This window comes from Emydura macquarii, unplaced genomic scaffold (genome assembly GCF_026122565.2).
Source record: "Emydura macquarii macquarii isolate MOO-44397 ecotype Brisbane River unplaced genomic scaffold, CSIRO-AGI_Emac_v2 contig_1170, whole genome shotgun sequence".
Classification (NCBI taxonomy): Eukaryota; Metazoa; Chordata; order Testudines; family Chelidae; genus Emydura; species Emydura macquarii.
Genome location: NW_027131307.1, coordinates 660465 through 680413, shown reverse-complemented (window position 1 = coordinate 680413; position 19949 = coordinate 660465). Strand labels below are relative to the sequence as shown.

Genomic DNA, 19949 nt, shown 5'->3' with positions numbered 1-19949 from the left:
AGCTCTGCCCCCGCTGGATGCCTCACTCCTGTGCCACCAAGGTTACGGAGGCAAAGAGGTCAGGCCTAGTGAGATGAAAGCACTCAGCTCACTAGCTCACATTCCAGGTGAGGAGTGGAGGTATTTCACTCAGTCTTCTGCTTTACTGGATGCTGAGAACGTAGCAGAGGCAGCATGCTAAGCCTCTGGTTGAATGGAAGTACCTCCACTCAGTCTCTTGCTCCTCAACCCAATAAGCTGGGAGTGCTCAGTTTCAGATGAGTGGTAAACATCTCAGTTCTCTGAGGAACAGTCTCCAGAACAATTTTGGGCCACACTTCCTTGCAGACAGCTCACTGGCTTCACGCACTAACTATAAGGCTAATAGATTCTCTACAAAAACACTCATCTCTCAGATCAGACCTGTGTACAATAAGATTAACAAGTTGGGGTTTTTTCCTCATGTTAAAATAAAAGATAACTTACATTTTGGAATTTCCTGAAAGGCACAAACTGTACAATGTCTCGTGCAGCTGGCTCCCCTGTCAAGGACCTTAAAACACCATCGTCCCCATCCAGGAATTCCATGGCTTTGAAATCAGCACTACCGACTCCAATGATAATCACAGACATAGGCAGTTTAGAGGCATTAACAACAGCTTGCCTGGTTTGATCCAGATCAGTGATCTCACCATCTGTGATGATCAGTAGTACAAAGTATTGCTGCAAAACATTAAATCAGGTAATCAGTGAGTTTAACTTGAAACCCAGGCAAAAGATGGCCTTAGCCATCGCTCCTTCTAAGATGGGAAAGCAGAGGGTGGGTAAGGCACAGGACTCAGAGTGAAGTTCTAGTCCCAGTTTTGTCTCACACTATTTCTGTGACGCTGGGCTAGTCACTTCTCCCTCTGTGACTCAGATTTTCATAAACCTAGTCTTAAAGGGGAGGGAATCGAGAGGCTTAGCTCAATGACGTCTGTGAAGAATTTTAAGATCCTTGGATAGAAAGCATTAGAGAACCGCAAAGGACCATTGAAGGAAACGGTGGCTGTAAAACCTGCTATTTGATGCTGTTTTCCTTGCTGGTGGTATTATTATAAAGAATAAAGAAATTAACTTTAAAGTGACTTTGCACCCAAGACCATAACAGGCTGGAGAATTCAGGTCATGCACTCCTGCTAGGGAAGGAATGGAGGAGTTCAAACCCTCTATGCACCCTAGCAATAAACCACGTGTGGAACAGACTAAGAGACAGCAACAGAAGCTGCACACATGAACGTTTCTAGAAAGGGTAAGACACCCCAGAGCAAACATTAACATGGGAACACATGCAGCATTGGCAGTGGGCTCTAATATGGGCCATGTGGCTTCCTCCTGTTCCCAAAGGCAAAGGGTTGTAACTGAGTGCCGAGACATCTGTTTGACCAGCACTCACTGTCTTGTAGTGCCTGTCTGCATTTTCATACAAACTCAATAAACACAGGAGATCCCAACTTCTGATTCCAAATGTGTCTGGTAATAAGAAATTTAATGTGGTTATAACTGAAAAGTGGTCACCCAATTCCCTAAGAGCAGTTAATGGAGATAGTTTAGATATGCACTACTTGTATCTTAAATGTCCCTTCTTTGAGTGATAATGGAAAAAATTCTCTCATATGTGGGAAGGGACAGGAAACTAAACCTCAAATATGAACCATCGATCACTTCAGCCTCAAACACCCCATTCAGAGATGAGGTGCAATACACCCCCCTGCTGGTGCAGACGAAAGCCCAGTCTCCCTGGATTTACAGTCAAGTAACCAAAACTAAGGATTTCTCAAGATGGGCTTCTTAGCCCAGCTACATCCAAGGACTCCTTTCCAAGTTTTGTTTGTTTGGGTTTTTTTTTCCCCCAAGGAAACCAACATGGAAACTAGTTATTCTATCAGACAATACAAGGGTTTTTTTTTGTTGGTGAGACATGGTTTTCAAATTGAATAAATGAAAACAGTACAAGTTAAGGGCCCAATTTTAAACTAGCTAAGCATACAAATGCAATGTGTGTGCAGTTGTGAGCCTGATGTGATATAATTAGCTACTGACGTGCACAATTACAAATCAGTGCACACAATCACGCTAATTGCACAATCTACGTTTTTATATCCTGCTCATCACCACAGGAGGACACTTGGACATGCCCTCTGTGATTACACCAGTCTTCTCTCTTGGGAAAGTGGGGCACTAGAAGGGGTTGAAAACTCTTAAATGACCCTTTACTGCCTTATTCTGTGCATCCCATGCCAACCTGCATCACGTCCAGGGAAGGTTATTCAATGACTTCGATTCAATGAAACTGCACCAAGAAGGGATGTCGTTCACACTGATCCTTTGCAACAGAGTGTATAAACACTGATTAAGAGTGAAAGGGTTAAGAAGCAACTCTGGGCCCAGACAACCCCACCCAGACACCCCTGCAGAGCATGCTCCAGACAGCTCAGAAGGGAGTTGAGCAGACAGGGAGAAGGATCTGCCCCTGGAGCTCCTGAGGAAGAACAGGGAAGTGGAACTGATTCACTAGAACCCAGACTGACTAAAGGCATTGCGTTTGTTCTACATTACCTTGGTTACAGACCGAAAAAGTTGAACTATAGCATAGGAAGTGGCCCAAGTAGGACTGTCTTAAGGTGCTCCTGGGTTTCTGACCATGGCTACCCTCACAGGGTGGTGGGCCAATACTCGGTGGCATTGGAGGGCCTGAGCAACCCTACTGCCCTCTAATCACTGCCGTCACACTCCACCCTAAGTAAGCACAGAGCCAGTGTTTACTCTGCCTTGTAATAGCCTGGTGAAACATCACCTGGACATCATAGGCTGAGTGAAATACCACAGAGATCTGAGCAAGTTGGAGAAACCAAATTAGAGGAGTCTGAGCAGGGAAGGAGAAATCACTTTGTGATTCCATTTTATCACATACAGGGAAAGTGGAAATGTCAAGAATGCAGGTCTGTACCCAATGAACATGGACTTACAGCAGCAGTTCCTTGCTGTGCTGACTGAGCTGCAAACCTTGCCACATGATTTATAATAGGAGAGAAATTTGTTGGCCCATAGAGTCGGATTTGAGGCAGTGCTTGGCGATAAGCATCCACAATTCCTTGGATCCCTATGCAACAAGAAGAACTGAATTACCATAAAAGCCTTAACTTTTTAATTATCCTGCTAATATTTTATAAGTATTACCCTTCTGGCACATTACAACAACCATTCACATATACATTTGAGGTGTATACAGAAAATCATATTGGACATATTATAAAATGACAGCCAGTATTCTGCATGGCAAGCCAGAAGTGTGCACCCAAGGTGGTGGTCAGCATGGCCAAGGGGACCTACAGAGAAGTGGTGGGATATATGGCAGATTCCTTCCGTCTTGTACTTGCCAAATGATTTTCCAAGAAACTACACTGGTTTGTGCTACTAACATAATGCAGCTGAATTGAGAGTTTCCTCCACAAAAGGAGCATTTACGGCTGATGGGCTGGCGTGTGCTTAGGCTGGTGACCACCTGTGACCACCAATTTGTGCAAACACATGTATCTCTGCTATTACCTTTTTCCCTCCCTCCTCCCATTTTCCTGCTTACTCATCTACTGCATATTGTCTAAATGCTAAATTGTGAGGTCTCAGGGGCAGAGACTGTGTTCTTTGCTTGTATAGTGCCTAGCACAGTGGAGCTCTGTCCCCAGTTAAGGTCCTTAGCCATTGCTGGGCTAGATATACTAACGAAGACCTTGTCTTCACAAGACATTTGCTCTGGTTTAACTAAAATCAAGTTGTAAAAATGGCTTTAGTGAAACTTACAAACTCTTGTGTGGACACTTAAATTGGTTAATCGATTTTACTTCATTTTGCAATTTAAGCTACACTCACACAGCCTGCCACACTGGTTTTAATTGCAAACTGCAGGACCAAGCCTCTTGACAACCATGAGCTAGGCAACGAAAGAGATCCTGGCAATGCAGTAGGCAGCAATGTTCACTCAGGGAAGGAAAACTTGGATTCAATCAGGGAAACTCACAGATCTGCAGTTCTCTGTGGTCCCAGACAAGATAGAAAAATTAAGTTTCTTAGATTTAATGAGTGTGTGCTAGGTACTGAATAAAGAGGGAATGAGACAGTCCTCGCTCCAAGGACTTTATAATCCAACTCAAATTAAAGAACAAAATGTAAAAAGAGATCATAGAAAAGCTATTGTTTAACAACATGGCTTTTGAGAACAAAATAAATTAACTTCAATACTTTTAAAAGCTACATTTGTAAAAGGATGACTATTTAGTGAATAATTAGGCAGAGAAATGACACATTTCAAACACTCAGGATTTCTTATGTATCATCCACCAACTAAGATCCCCAACAATTTTGGCAGGGGGACACTTAGCCTCCTGTACACTAGTCTGACACCGTGCTGCCAGAAAACGTGGACAGTTGTTCCACTTCTGATTTTTGTGGGGCTAAAAAACTGAAGAATTTAAATCAGCAGTTCCTAGTCAAGAAACATGAACAAAGACAAAGGAGTGCTTACCCTGGCAATAGGGGTTGTTGGGGTTAAAGTTCAAGGCAAATTCATGGGAGACCTGGGAGAGAGAACATTTACACCATTTAGTGAGACACTGACATACACACAAGGGGTGGTGGCGGAATTCTGAGAAACCTACCTGCCAGTTTGGAGGAACCTGAGCTCCAAACCCAAAAGCAGGAAACAGCTTATCTCTGCAGGGGAAAGGGAAGAATAAGAATAAGAAGCCAGAAAGACTGGGATTTTTAATACCTTGTTACCCATTCCCCTTCCCGCCTCTTCCTGCCAATCTGAATCCTTTCTTATCACTGCTTCAATTGATGGAAAGTGAATGTTGCATAGGACCCAGGCCTGTTCCCACTGAAATCAGCAGAGGTGGCGCAGGCCCTGACAAAGCATGCTGCTGGGGCTCACTGCTGCAAAGCTTGCTTTGGATCACTGAAAAGAGGAACTCAAATCCTGTTCAGGAGAAAACCAAGCCCCTCATTCTCATTTTCTGTGTATCCCAAAACCGCCATTCAGCAGTTTCTGCTCACACAGGGCCTGGCTATAATTTAACAGCAGGGGTGCTGCAGGACAGCATCAGGGTTCAGGGACAGAGCTGAGTGTGAACACTTATCCAGAGATATTTGTTCCTCACCTTCCTGAGCACCAAGACGACTCCTAGTTTTGACAGACAGAGAGAGAGAGCTGCGCCCCCATGTCATTTCCAAAGTGCTGTTGAGCTGCACAGTATTAAGGAACACAAGTATGCAGCAAAACCAGCCAGTGCAGGCAGATCAGCACAGGTGCATGGTATCATCTAGTTTGATGTCTCACATAATTCCTGCATCAAAGCCAATCACTTCTGATTGAACTAGAGCCCTTCTTTCATGAAGACTTCCAGGCTTGATTTACAGATTTCAAGAGATGAAGAATCCATCACATTCCTTAGTAACTTGGTATTCCTTAGTAACCTTACTCTCACTGTTAAATGTTTGCACCTTATTTTTAGTTTGAATTTGTCTAGCTTTAATTTAGCAGAAGTTAAAAGTTCTCCCCATGTAGGTATTTAGATTGACCAAGCCATCTCTTAACCTTCTCCCTGCTAAATTAAACAAACAGTGTTCCTTTAGTCTCTCACTGTAAGGTGGATTGGGTTTTTCAGTCCTTACATCATTCTTGTGCCTCTTCTTTGAACCCATCCTAATTTTTCAACATCCCTTTTGACATGTGGACAACAGAACTGGACACAATATCCACATCCTTGCGGATCTCTAACCATCAGCTCTAACTTAACATGGCTAAAATAGAGCTCTTCATCTTCCCCACCAAGCTCTCACTGCTACCTCTTTTCTTGATAACTGTGGACACCACCGTCATCTTACTTGTCACTCAGGCTCATAACCAGGATGTCAGCTTCAACTCAAACCTCTCTCTAGGTCCTCATATCCACGCTATGTCTATATCCTGCAAATTCTTTCTGCAGCACATCACTAAGATGCAGCCTTTCCTGGCCAGCCACATAGCTAAAACTCTCCTCCAGGTTCTCTATAGTTCACATCTCAATTACTGCAATATCCTTCTCTTGGTCCTGGACAAATGCAATCTTGTCCCGCTGATCTCCATTTAGAATGCTGCCGCAAAGACCATTGTTCTAGCCCATTGCTTTGACCATGTCACCCCTCTGTTTGCATCCTTTCACTGCTTCCCCCTTCTCTAGTGTATCAAACACAAGCTAGCTGTCTGCACTTTCAAGGCCCTTCACTGCTTATCCCCACCCTATCTATCGTCTCTAATTCAGTAATGAAAGGTCACACTTCTGTGGTAAGGGGTGCATTTCCTGGCCCATTCTGTGGCGCAGAATTGTGGCACACACAATTAGAGGATCTAACAGCCCAGTGATCTCTCATACTCTGGAACGGTGGAGAGATAATTTCAGATTAAAACTCAATCCCTGTCATCAGAGAATGGCCTCTGTCTGACCCAACTTAGCCAGAGGGATGGTCGGTCGCCACACAGAATGGGCTGTAGAGGCTGCAGAAAGATGACTGAGAATTCCAGTCTCTCTTCTAGGATGCATTCTGTCCCACAGAAAATACTAATGATATTTCAGGGTAAGAGGAATAAAGCCAGACAGAGCTCATCAAAACTAGAGAGTTGGCTAGCATGTTTCCCACTGCATTAAGACATGAACAACCCAGCATTCAGGCATGAAATATACCACTAGCAACTAAGGATTAAGAACACTTGACACCAATATTATCAATTAACCTTGACTATCAGCACTTAGAATTTCACATTTATCAGAAGCCTGTGGATGAATCAGTTAAAGAACCTCTTACATACGTGTCGTAATCCTGAACCACATTCCCCACACTCCAAATGGCTGTCAGGTATTCATTTATCCCATTTGGACTGATGTAATGAAGAGAATCTGGTGACTTGGGATATCCATTAGAGCCAGTGAAGTCTATACCCACCTGATGAGAAGATAAGGACAGCAGGTCATTGAAGGGTCATCAACATGACAGGAAGTGAGAGAAAGAACATGCTTATACCCAGAAGCAAAAGCTCCGGCTAGTCCAACACTTTTGCACATGCAGACTGCACCAAACTTCCCCAGTGCTAATGAAGGGTACTGCTCTGGGACCCATCCACTCCCTGGTGGTCAGTCCTAGGCAGGCACTGGCAACTGTGATGACACACTCCCAGGCCACAGGTAGGTATTAGCACCCTTTTCCTTGGGAATGGGCAGACACCACTTATTTACTGCTAATCTAAAAATACATGCCCATGAGCATCACTGTGAGGTACAGAACAATGCTAATGAAAATCAGCCAAAGAAATTACTTTCTTCTGTTTTTTATCATCCTGGTCATCTCACCGAAATATAGACATGAGAGAGGAAAATGGCTATTATAGAACACTCAGAATTACTATATTGTCATTTACAAAACAAAGCAGGTAAGCAACTTACTGTGAAGTTAATCTGGCAGCCTCCCATGACGTAATCCAGGAAAGAGTAATCCGTTTCAATCTAAAGGAACAAATACTCATGGTTACATCTCCTCTCCTGCAGGGACAGAAATACTGGCAGTTTGGAAAATAAGCTTACCTTGCAGGATTTTATCCTAACAATTCCAGAGTTTTTGTAGCTCTTTTTCTTTTGTTTCTTCCCAGGGTGAATGCATTCAAATTCCACCTACAAGAAGCAATGTACAGAAGAACCGGGTTACTGACATACTCACCTGAAGAAAGCAGAGTTCAGGAGTTTAAACCAGATCAGTGCAAAGGGTGCGATTCAATCCAGCCCTCTGCTCCAAAACAAAGTGACATGAATGGGATTTTGAACAAATACCCAGTAAACAGACAGATTTTAGCCACTCTGCCACATGCTCTGTTTCAACCACCATATTTTAAAATAGTGAAACTTTCAAAAGTCCATTGCTCTGGAAAACTGGCCTCATGATGGTAGGGATAAGTCAGCAGTGCAGTCAGGACACTCCTGTCCTGTCTCCTGGAGTCTGCTATGCTGGAGTGAACAACAGAGGGACACTACTCTGCTTCTGCCTAATTTTCCAGAGGCAAAGGAAAGTGGAGATGCTGAAGACATGGCACAGGAACTAGACAAAGGACACCAAAATATCTTCAGGAGGAGAACCAATGGTACCCAGGAGCTACGTGGTGCGCGCTGGGTGCAAAATGTATTTACTTTTTTGGGATGCGTGTTTATGAAGTTACAGCACAAGTAAAATTACTTTTGAATGGGAAGCAAAACTCTGCAGTGTAGCACTACACAACAACCTCTCACAAACCCTTTGAATTATGGCCCCTTCAGCTGAATAAATGGGGGAAAAAGAAAAAGCTCACCAGAGAGCTGCCACCTGCTTTCTGCAGCTGAGACAGGTTAGTTTCAAAACTGCCTATTATGTCATGTGACCCATCGCTATCATAATCTGTACAATGTACCTGAAAAGAAAGAAAGAGCAGGCAATGGACAAGGCATTGTATCAGGGAGAATTACAGCTGCTCACCACGTGATCTCTTGCTTCCAACAGCTTTGCAGTGATGCAAGTGAACTCCCCTATCAAATCAGAACTGGTGCTGTCATCCATATCACTAACTGAAACCTGACAGTAAAAGAGACACTCAGAGTGAATCCTGGTTAGAGACAAAGATACCACTACTTACCCGTTCAGTTAATGGGCAATTCAAGGCCACTCACATGCATAGCAGAAGTTTTGCTTCAACCAACATCTCTCCCCAATTAAATGTGATCTGCTATGTTAGACTACAGAATATTGTTTACTTTTATTTCGGTCCAGAGGTCTGAACATGATATAACTTTGCAGAGGGTACTCAACTGGAATATGGGGAAAGCAGCAAGAAGAATGTTGTATCCAACATCTTCAAAAGTCTTTCATATTTGCTTACATAAAAAATTATGATATGGACTGCACTGGAGATCAGAAGCTCCAGAGAGCAGGAAGCCTAGCCTGTCTTCTTTTGTATTCTGCATAGTAACAACCAGACTATCTTTGTTTCAATTAAAAATCATGTTCAGATCAACCTGGAGACCTGATTCCCTAATACTTTTTGCCAAAGCTACAGACCATGGCATTGAGAGCATGCTAAGATCTAAATCAGTGAGACCACCGCATGACGTTAGCCAATATAAAGCAGTATATATAAGGCTTTACTATGCACAGAACACACAACACATTAAAAATCACAGAATGAAAGTACTCCAGTAGTAAGCAATCCAGAAGCAATGCTTATGAACAGGTGCCTTTCCCCACCAGTTCAAAAGCAAATTCCACCTGCTCCCCTGACTTCAAAACCTACTGACTTTCAGGGGTCTGGCTTTATAAATGAAAAAAATCAGTACAACCACAAGCCTTCTGCTAGACTCAGCTTCTCCTAGTGTCGTGCTCTGAGCAATGCCCAGTGAACACTTTAGGGAAGGGTATCAAACTCATTCTTTGGAGAGGCCCAAATTACATGTGTAATTATAGACCATAGGCTAGGGGTTAAATTGAGATCTCTCAAACTCCCTTTGATCCACTGCAGCTCTTCCCATTGGTCATTGGGAAATCTGCATAAAAATCAAGGGTGAAATGTGGCATTTACATAATAAAAAATAACTGAAAGTTCAGTTAAGTTTCTTATAGTCACATTCAAGCTCACTCAGTGGGACGCATGCTCACTTTAAAGAGCACTGTTATTTCTTCCTTTATTTCTCTTCCTTCCCCCTCCTTTTTTTTCCTGTTTCCTTCTTTCCTCTGCATTCCCCACCCTGCAGCCACTTTCAGTTTCCATCATGAGCTTCTCTGCCACCCTATTCATCACCCTATCTGCTAAAACAATCAGCAATTAAATCATTAATGCTGACATTTAAAGCATTGATGCTGTAGGACAGGGACGTCTCACCTCAGAGCCTGATATCCTCTCCACCTAAAGAGCTACTCCAACATCCCTTGTATCCGGGTGGCGAAACAAGTCCAGTAAGTCATCAGAACCCACTGACTCCATTCCCAGTAACAGCATGGGACGTTTCAGAGACTTAGGCCATGTCTACACTACAAAGATCGACTTACAGCCACTGCATTAATTACTGATGCCCACACTGCCCTCCTTGGGTTGCTGTCTGTCCGCACCAGCAGCGCTTCCACCCACCTAAGAGGGGCAGTGTGGGGAGTTGAGAGCCCCATCTTTCAGCTCTGTTAGCAGCTCCCTGCCAGAAGCCCAGCTGATCCGCAAGCTCCTGAGCTCCCAGCAGGCTGCCCACCCCCATTCCTTATGGGGGAAGCTGTCCAGGGCTTCTCCCCTCCCCGGTTCCCACTGGGGAAAACAAACAAACAAAAAAACTGCACGGACTTCTCGCCCACCCCCCACCCTGTTCCCCACTGGGTGCTGGGCAGCCCTGTCAATTTCACAGCTGAGCCATGAAATTGACAAGGCTGCCCTGGCTCCCAGCTGCCCTCCCTTCTCCCTGCCCCCCTCCAAGCTGGTAGCCCGGGTCCAGCCACTCCACTCCCCAGGGAAGCAGGGGGCACTTGGGCTCTAGCTGCCTAGTTTTTTTGTCAATTTCATGGCTCTAGCCCAGTCCCCTGGAGCTGTGAAATTGACAAGAATGACAGCCAACAGCCAATGTAAGGAACACAATTTACACTGAGACTGCTTCACCCTATCTATGCTGACATGTGCCCTATACCTGTCGTTGAGGTGGTTTTATGATGTCGGCACACCAGGGGAGTTACATCTGTGGGAGGAGCACGTCAGTGTGTACACCTCCACTGTTCTGTCGACACAACTAGGCCTGGTCTACATCACAGAGTTAGGTAGACCTAAGGCAGCTTCCATCGAACTGATTATGTCCGTGTCTACAATACAACTTTGCGCCCACTGACGTAAATGACCAGCTACACCAACATCATAACTCCACCTCCATGAGAGGCGCAGGGCTTATGTTAGTGTAGTCAGGGGGGCTCAGTGTCTGTGTGGACACTGCCTTACTTACATTGGCTGTTGGCTGTCATTCTTGTCAATTTCACAGCTCCTGCTGGAGTTTGTAGTGTAGCCTTAATGCTGCTAGAATGTTACAATGCTCAAACAGCTCTGAAACATGCTCTTTTGAGCTATAATGGGCCATCACAGGCTATCAACTCTGACTGCTTCAGTTTTTTCCCCCCACTTATGAAGCACATTAAATTATCACTAACATCTTTTACCACATATTTAGCATCCAAGTCCTACTTCAAATTTTTATTTCCAATTTAGCAAACTCAGTTATTCTTTGGATTTACCACGCTGCACATGCACACTGACTGGCATGCATGTATTTTGCTAAACCTTTAAGATCTGATTCCTAGCACAAGGCTTCCTCTAAATACAACGAGACAGGAACAACCTGGGAAGAAAAGATTTTTTGGGTTGACTGACCAGAAAAAAAGGCTGGGTTAGAAAGAACAGCATGTGGTTTTGAATTCATTCACTGTGGAAAGAGCATATTTTTGGACTCCATGTATAAAGCAGAGACTTAGACTAGGTAACTACATAGTGTGCTTTATGAAACTCCACTTTCTTAAAGTGATTTGCTGTATTATGCTGAAGGCCTACTCGTAAGAGTCAGACAGTCATTTATTGTATGTAACAGCTCAAGGAGTTAGAATCTAGACCTAAAACCAGAGCATTTTCAAGGAAGAACCCCTGCTCAAACGGGCAATAGGGAAAGGTTCCCTGCTCATATGAATGGATAAGATAAAAGATGGCAACGAGGCTTGCTTTGCACCATCTCCTTCCTCAGCAAAATCAGTTTGGTTCAGTGCTGAATGAGCCTCTCAGTTATTTTTCAGATGATAATTTTGTCTGGATCAGTTGTCAGGAAAGAGTGTGGGGAAACTTCACTTTTGCATTTCTTGCCCTATTTTAAATCTGATGTGATATTGCACTAACATAGGTTTGCATTTAACATAAATGATCTCTTCTTTGCTAATATTTAAATTTAAAAAAAACAAAAAAACCCAAACTTTTCTAGGTATGCAAAGACTGAACAGCCTGATAACTACATAGTTAATGTCAACCTAGAGGTGATGACTTCCAATAGTAAAGGAATAAAAGAGAGAATCTAATCACTTAAGCATTTACCTTGATTGGTTTATTGAAGTCCCCTCCACAGAACGTCTGCAAAGGAACACTAAACTTCTTCCAGCATGGATTTAAATTGTTCTTAATCACCTGTAAAATAACAAATTCAATAAATCAATCATGTATGGGGGATGCCACATTAAGAGTTAACATTTTTTAAATCAAGAGTTCTGCACTATGCTGAGGATCTACTGGAGGCAATTCTTAAATGGGAGGTATGGTGTCTCAGACTACGACTACTCGACAGATCCCATGCAGAAAGACCTATGTACGTACAGCCCCTGGCAGCAGATACAGCTTACACTGACAGTAGGAGTTTTGTGCCAGTGAACTAACACAACTTCCCTGAACAACATTAGTTATGTAGACAGAAGCACTCTGCTGTCAGAATAGCTGCATCTACCCTGGAGGTTTTGCCAGCACAGCTCCATGGGTCAAAGATGTGGGGAGGTTTCACACCCCTGACTGACACAGCTATGTTGATATCAATTTTAAGTATAGATCAAGCCTCAGGCTGTGAGCCCCTCTGATTTTGCCTGCTAAGGGCCTGTCAACACAAAAAGCACGACAGCTACATCGCTGTAGTGTAGACGCTTTCTACAGCGACAGAAGGGGTTTTTCAATCTTTGTAGTAAATCCACCCTTTTAAGAGACAGTAACTGCAATGGGGGTTAAGTCAACCTAACTATGCTGCACAGGTCATGACATTTTTTGCAGCCCTGAGCAATGTAGCTAGGTCAACCTAAGTTTTGGTGTAGACGAAAAGTATGCAAGATTGATTAATATCTGGATGAGAGATCCTGTAAACCACAGGGTACTGAAAGAAGCAAGCCACATTAGAGGACACTGCATCTTTTTTCACATGAAACATTTTTAAAAGGCCCTAACATATGGCCATCAAGGACTCTCTACTCTTGTTAAAGTGCCATGGGCCATGAGCCTAGTGTGTTGTGCAAAACCCCAGTGTGGATAACTACATTCTGTCTACCCTTATGAGTTTGTTTGGAAAATACTTTGGAATCCTTTGAGATGAAACACACTTAATGAAGTGCAAGTTAGTGTCTATTAAACTCATGCACCACTAATGCTAAAACTAGTTTCTGTGAAATCACAGCAATATCCTATTCCTCACAACACAATATGTTCTCTCTTTACAAGAAATGATAGCAGAACCTAATGCCAGAAACGGCTGAGTCAGTGTGGAAACCCCACCTCTGATCTGTAGACCAGCTGCCATTTTCCACCATCATTCTGCTTGTAAAACTCCAAAAATGGATCTGATTTGCCCAAAAAATCCTGTAAACAAAAAACAAAAAAAACAAAAAAATCAGAGTAATCAACGGCTTTACCCAAATAATAAAAGATTAAGATAGAGCAATTTAGAAGTAATTATAATGCAACATGTTTTACAGACTGTATGTTTGACATCTGCACTTTTAAAAATTACATTCATTTCCCCCCTTCTTCTGTTTATTGCATTTTCTGAACTACCAGAACAAAAGACTCAGATTGAACTCCTCATCTTCTCCAAAGACACTCCTCTTTCTTCATCACCAAGAAGCACCATCACCCTCACTCTCCCTCCCTGATGCTCAGGTCTATGACAGGGGTGTCATCTTTACCTCAGCCCTGTCTAGACCAGCAGTTCTCAAACTATGGGTCGGGACCACAAAGTGGGTTTTAATGGGGTCGCCAGGGCCAGCATTTGACTTGCCTGAGGGCTTCAGCCCAGGGCGGCAGGGCTCGGACACCAGACCCTCCCACCCACCCTGGGCAGCTCTGTCCCCTGCTCTACCCCAGGTCATGTAGTAATTTTTGTTGTCAGAAGGGGGGCACAGTGCAATGAAGTTTGAGAACCGCTGGTCTAGACCTAAATATTCAGGCAGTGTCTAAGGACATGACAATACGTACAGTGGTGCAGCTGTACCGATACAGCTATGCCGCTGCAGCGCTCCTGGTGAAGGCGCTCTTTGCTGGCAGGAGAAGCTCTCCCATTGACCTAGCACTGTTCACAAGAGTGTTTATGTTGGTGTAACTTATATCACTCAGCGGGGTAGAATATTCAGACCCTGGGTGACGTAAGTTTTGCCGATATAGACGGTAGTGTAATCATAGCCTCAATCTTGCCATTTCTTCCTATCTAATATTTCAACAACTTGATCCTTCCCCTCTGCCCAACAGCAAAGGCAGTCATCCAGGCTCTTATCATCTGGCACCTTGACTACTGAAATCTCCTCTATGGCCTGGACTATTGCAACCTTGTTCAAGTCTGTTTACAACACTGCTGCTAAGATCTTCCCAGCTCAGCATTTTGGTCACATCACAACATCCACCTCTCCTCTCCCCTAGGCCTTCCCTTCTCCACAGCAAATGTAAGCTTATTACCTTTAAATGCCATTCCCAGTTCAGACCCAGCCTATCTACCTGCCCTATGGGCTCCTTGCCAAGCACTGTGATGCTTTCTTCCAAGTTGCCCCTTACACAATAAACAGCTTCCTGAATCATGCAATAAATAAAATCTATAAAGCCACTATCTTATTCTCTTTCAGATCCCTGAAGACTAACTGTACTATAAGTCCTACAGAATGTCACCAGCCAATAACTGCAAGCTGAGACTCCCTTAACAAAAAAAGTCCTTTATATTTACAATTTGTGCAGTCAGCTAGCCTACAGAAAAATAAGCTTGTATTGCTATTACTCCATCATTTCTACCTCACCAATTTTTCACTCTAAACCCTGTTGTAATAACTACTAAAATGTTGTCATGAAGCTGATAAGGTTGTCACACACAATGTATCTCACATAAACGCACAAAAGCAAGAAGTTAAGTCACCTACCCTCTTCTCCACTCACAAGCACAGGCCTGACCATTAGCTCAGCAAGCATACACTACAGACCAGCCCAATCTAACTTTGCCCCTCTCATATGCCCTTCTATGCATAATTCTCTACCAAATTATCCATCTCTGAACACTCCGCTGTGGGTGTTTGGTGTAGAAGGACATTGCACTCAGAGGAGGCAGTCTGGTGAAGGGAATGATGGTAGGCTGATGTCCCAAGTGGGACAGAATTAACAGAAGTTTGTGTGGTAGTGCACATATTATAGTGGGACAGGAGCACCACTATAGTTGTGGTTGTGTCACGATATCTGTTTGAAGGTTGACCTTTCTAAGTCATCGAAAATCAACATGCTTAGGCAGATTTCTTTGAAATTTGGTGTGCCTCATGGGAGTGTGGGGTAACGTTAGTTATGCAAATTTGGGGTAATTGATCAAGGGGTTTCTGGGTTACAGCCCCCTCCCCTCCCAAAATGGGTTTCCCTTCTGCTGCCTCGTACTGTTAAACCAAGAGACTAAGGACTAGATGAATCACAGCCCTCTTGTTGGCTATGAATGTGGGCTGCCATTAACATAATGGTAAGTTAGCACAGCCCTCACCTAGAACAAGCGATGTTCTGCACTGAGGGGCTGGAGGCTGCTGCAATGTGAGAGTTGTGGGTGCCAGGTGTATTTTGGAGGGAGTGTCATCAAAGTCTTTTGGGGGAATATTAGAGATGCAAATGCTTGGGGGGATATTAGGGGCAGAGGCGTGGGGGAATGCGGGGAGCAAGTGTTGGGACTGCAGTGAAGGGGAAGGGGGATAAATAAGGATAAATAGATGAGGCAAGAGAGGTGGGGACCCAAGTGAGGGAAGCATGGCCTCCCAGCTCTGCCAGCACACCCCAACCCCCCCTGCACCCTCCAGTTCTGATCGTGCACCCCAATCCTGCACTTGAACCCCCCTGCATCCTCCAGTTCTGCAATGCACCCAGCATCCCTGCAGGCCCTGCTTTGCCAGTGCTCCCCAGCCTCCGCACACTCCACCCCATCTGCCAATGGACCATTGCTAGCAGTTCCCCAGTACTCCCCATTAACACACACACTTGCACTCTGCCAGCCCCACAGTCACTGAAACATAAGCTCTTCAACTTTATTTTCCAACCCCTTCACTCTCCCCCACAGGATTCCATCTGTTAAAAAACAAAAACAAAAAAAAAAAAAGGCTGCCAACGTCCCTCTGGTCCCCTGGAGCTGGCAGTAGCCAATGGGAATTATTTGGATACACTCCAGGCGCAGTCAGTTTATTACATGATAGGTGTACTTACACTACAGGGTGCAGGCAGTAGTTGGGCCCACTTGGCAAAGGTCTGTTTAGGGGAGGAGGACAGGCACGGGTTACTTAGAGGTGTGTGACAGCTGTAATTATATGAGGAGATCTATGTTTTGCAAACTCCAATGTGTGTGAGCAGAGGGAAGAGCTGCATATGTACCTTCAGGACCCAGTATGCATCATTTCAGTGCAGAACTGTGTACATTACAGAACTAGCAGGGCACAGGCTTTTTACACAAGGTCTTGTTGGTAGCGAGCTAGGATATAAGAGCAGTCTAAGGATTTACTGTGTGCACGCATTCCAGGGAAAGTGAGTGTGCTAAGTACAGGAATGGCGGAGGCAGTAGTTTGCTCTGCTTGGTAAAGGTATGTTTGTGAGACCTGTGTATTACTTGGAGGTGTGATGTAGCTGTGACTATATGAAGTGGTCTATGATTTCTACCCTTGTGTGTGTGAGGAAAGAGAAAAGGCCCATGTGGATCTTCAGAATGCAGTATACATCATTTCTACTCAGAACTACATAGATTATGTCACTAGCAGGGCATAGTGTTTTTATTGTAAAGGGTACTGTCAGCAGTGAAGTGGAATATGAGATGATTCTAATGCTTTAATGTTGGTAAAGTGAAAGTAGATTGTGTCCTATTAGTAAGCATAAGGGAGTTGTAAAAGGCTGTGAAGTGGTTCTTAAATCGTACACAGGTGGTGCTCTTTCTGGAGATGAGTTCCAGATGGGTAGCCATGTTAGTCTGTTTTTAGCAAAACAGCGAGAGTTCTGTGGCACCTTAAAGACTAACAAAATTTATTTGGGCAGAAACTTTTGTGGGCAGAAACCCACTTTGTCGTGAAGGGGGTTTCTGCCCATGAAAGCTTATGCCCAAATAAATTTGTTAGTCTTTAAGGTGCCACAGAACGCTCTTTCCCAAAGAATCTCCCAAATCTTATAGTGTGTACATATTGAGTCCTTCCTCAAAAAGGGTAGCAGGAATATGGTGTGGGCAACTTTTTTCCACCCACCCCCTTTTGTCCTTTACTAGTGTTAGATGGAATCCTGTGGGTGAGAGTGAATGGATTGTAAGAAGAATGAAGAACTTGCACATTTCAACTATGGGGATAGCAGAGTAAAGATGTGTGTGTTAACAGGGCATACTGGGGAATTGCTGAAAGAGGGCACAGTTAAGGTTGCTTAAGCAACCTTGACTTTACATTTTCCAATTTTCAGAATTTTGAGTTTTGCTCAACTCAAAGTTCTGCAAGGGGACAACATACCACCAAGCAACTATAACTCTGTGTGAAGGCAGTTTTTTGCCACTGAATTGATTTATTTATTGGCAGTACCACCGTGTGCAAGGCATTTTCCAAACACTGGACAATCTCCGTTCCAAAGGAGATTTGATCAGTGCTTTGATAAAAGCTGTGAGCTCTAACCCATGGAACTTTGATCAGTCCCGATGTTTGAAGTCTGAGTTGTTAATCGCTCCCTGGTGGTGGCAGATGGAGCGTATGAGAGATGGCGTATGAGAGGCTTTTCTTCTAGGTACAGCTCTTTGAGTGGTTTCAAGATGGCCAGCGATGGAATGGTAGTGGTGACCTGCAATGGATGTGCTCTGCTTTCTTTCCTGCCTGAAGCCAGAACTGACTTCCTGTGCATCAAGTGTAGGTTGGTGGCTGTCCTGAAGGAGAAAATTCTAGGACTGGAAGGGCAAGTAGAGAATCAGAGAAGCTGAGGAGTTCCTAGACAGCCAGGGTCAAGAAACATCAGTATCCCAGTGGACCACCCAGTGGACACCATGGAGTCAGAGAGAAAAGTCAGAAGGAGACTTAGTAGTTCGTAGACATCCAGAGGCAAGAGGTCATGGCGTCATTCTCCACGGCTAGAGATAGACTAGGATGGGTAGGCTGTGGCTGCCAGAGAAAAAAGGACTGGGAGAAAGTCAACGCAGCTAGACGTTTCCAATCAATTCCTGTTTCTCAATGTGGATCCACTGGAGGAGGAGAAGGGGATGGAAAATCTCACTGATTCCAGCAGCACCGTCAGAGCCCGGCTACAGGGTTCCTCCTCCATCAATAGATACGAGTGCCCACTAGAAGGCCCTCAATGGGGAGGCAAGTGAAGATTTCCTTGTGGATTGGGCTGGTTCTGAGCAAGGGTATCAGGACCCGGGTCCCCAGTATGGCCAGTAGGGTTTCAGGCTAATGTACAGGGTGTGAGGGAGTGTCCCCTGGCCTGGGTCCGAGTGAGGCCTCATTGAGACTTCCATGAGGTGATTCCAGAGAAGGAAAGCCTGGCCTTTCCAGATACGGCTAGGGAAGGACTGGCAGATACTGCACCTGGACTGGCAGATACTGCACCTGGACGTGAGCTTCCCCCAAGCAGCAGAGGCAGCATCAGTGTTCATTGCTTAATGAGAAGGACCATGAGCAGGAGGCGCTAAGTTTGAAGCCCAGGGTCCTGGGTATAGTCCGGTACCCATACAGAGAGGGAATGAGGGGGAGGGAATGAACCCCGGATCTATCTACCCTAAGTAATAAAAACTACAATAAATCTCTAAAATTCAAGACGTACAATGATGTGTTTAAAGATGCGTCAGAGACAAGGACACAAAGCTCCAACCTGGACCATGTGGTGGTGAGAAAGAATTGGAGATGCACTCGGAAGCACAAAGTGAGCCAGGGTGCATGCACGGACCAACAGATACTACTTTCAAATTCTCCAACTCCAGGCGCATGTGCAACCCTCAGTGGAATACAATAGGGATCTTCACTCAGAGAAGCAGCTACACACTCCACTAGATCTACTCAGGATACTCCTGCCTCCTGCATTTTGTGAGAATATACCATGTTTTTAAGAGATATTTGTCTATAATAAAAGGTTGGCTTGTCAAGGACAAATTTCAGTCAGAGCCCAATTTGAAAAGATTTCTTAATAAAAATGGATAAAAAAACCCCAAACAAAAATGACACAAAATTGTAAGGGAATAAAAGTTAACATCATGAAGTTTACACCAGTAACCCACTTACTTTTGGAGAAAAACAAAAAGTTTTGTTCCAATGTAAGCTCTATATAGAATTCAACACTAAATACATCTTGTGTGGTCTTCAGTATGTCTTTGTTAACACTGAATATGCATTTTCCATATTTAGATTGTTATTTCTCATTGAGTGTTTAGTTCCACCCAGTGCTATAATGCAGAAGAAAGGTACACCAACTTTGTAAAGGATCAGTCAGTCTCACCCCAACATAGGATCAAAGGAGCAATTTGGAAACAGGAGAAGGAAGGAGGTGGATCAGTTTTTTGGTGTGATGATGGGCAGTAGAGTATGTGGGGGAGGACTCCAGTCTGGATAATTGGGAGAAGCTGCAGACAAGGATTCAAAACTCAACTTTGAACCTTTGGAAGTTCTCGTATCATTACCCAATACACTTAAAATTTAGCCTAAGTCACCTTTCAATTCTACCTCAAGGATGTTTTTTCAGGTAAACTGCCCTTTACCAAGGACACATCTCAATGAAATCACTTTGAGTGAAAGGTAAGGCTAATCCCAAACGTGCGGTTTGGTAACTTTTTGTGTGACATCAAAGTCAGATTATAAATAGCATGTTTCCTGTTCAAGCATTTACTAAGTGCAAGAACTTCCTC

General features: G+C 44.1%; 1 protein-coding gene across 6 annotated transcripts in view; it reads right to left on the bottom strand.

Annotated features, from left to right (window-relative positions):
- Nucleotides 1–19949, bottom strand: part of CPNE1 (copine 1) — a 71167-nt gene that overhangs the window by 3596 nt on the left and 47622 nt on the right. For 3 of the 6 annotated variants that reach the window (XM_067546866.1, XM_067546861.1, XM_067546863.1), the window contains exons 6-14: nt 13376–13459; nt 12164–12253; nt 8387–8485; nt 7632–7718; nt 7494–7553; nt 6863–6996; nt 4541–4728; nt 2988–3121; nt 466–702 (exon numbers count right to left, since the gene is read on the bottom strand). In XM_067546866.1, the coding sequence (XP_067402967.1) occupies nt 466–702; nt 2988–3121; nt 4541–4728; nt 6863–6996; nt 7494–7553; nt 7632–7718; nt 8387–8485; nt 12164–12253; nt 13376–13459 (1113 nt within the window). Of the gene's footprint in view, nt 1–465; nt 703–2987; nt 3122–4540; nt 4729–6862; nt 6997–7493; nt 7554–7631; nt 7719–8386; nt 8486–8550; nt 8647–12163; nt 12254–13375; nt 13460–19949 lie in introns of all 6 variants that reach the window. The other 3 variants (XM_067546865.1, XM_067546864.1, XM_067546862.1) reach the window with 3 other exon arrangements.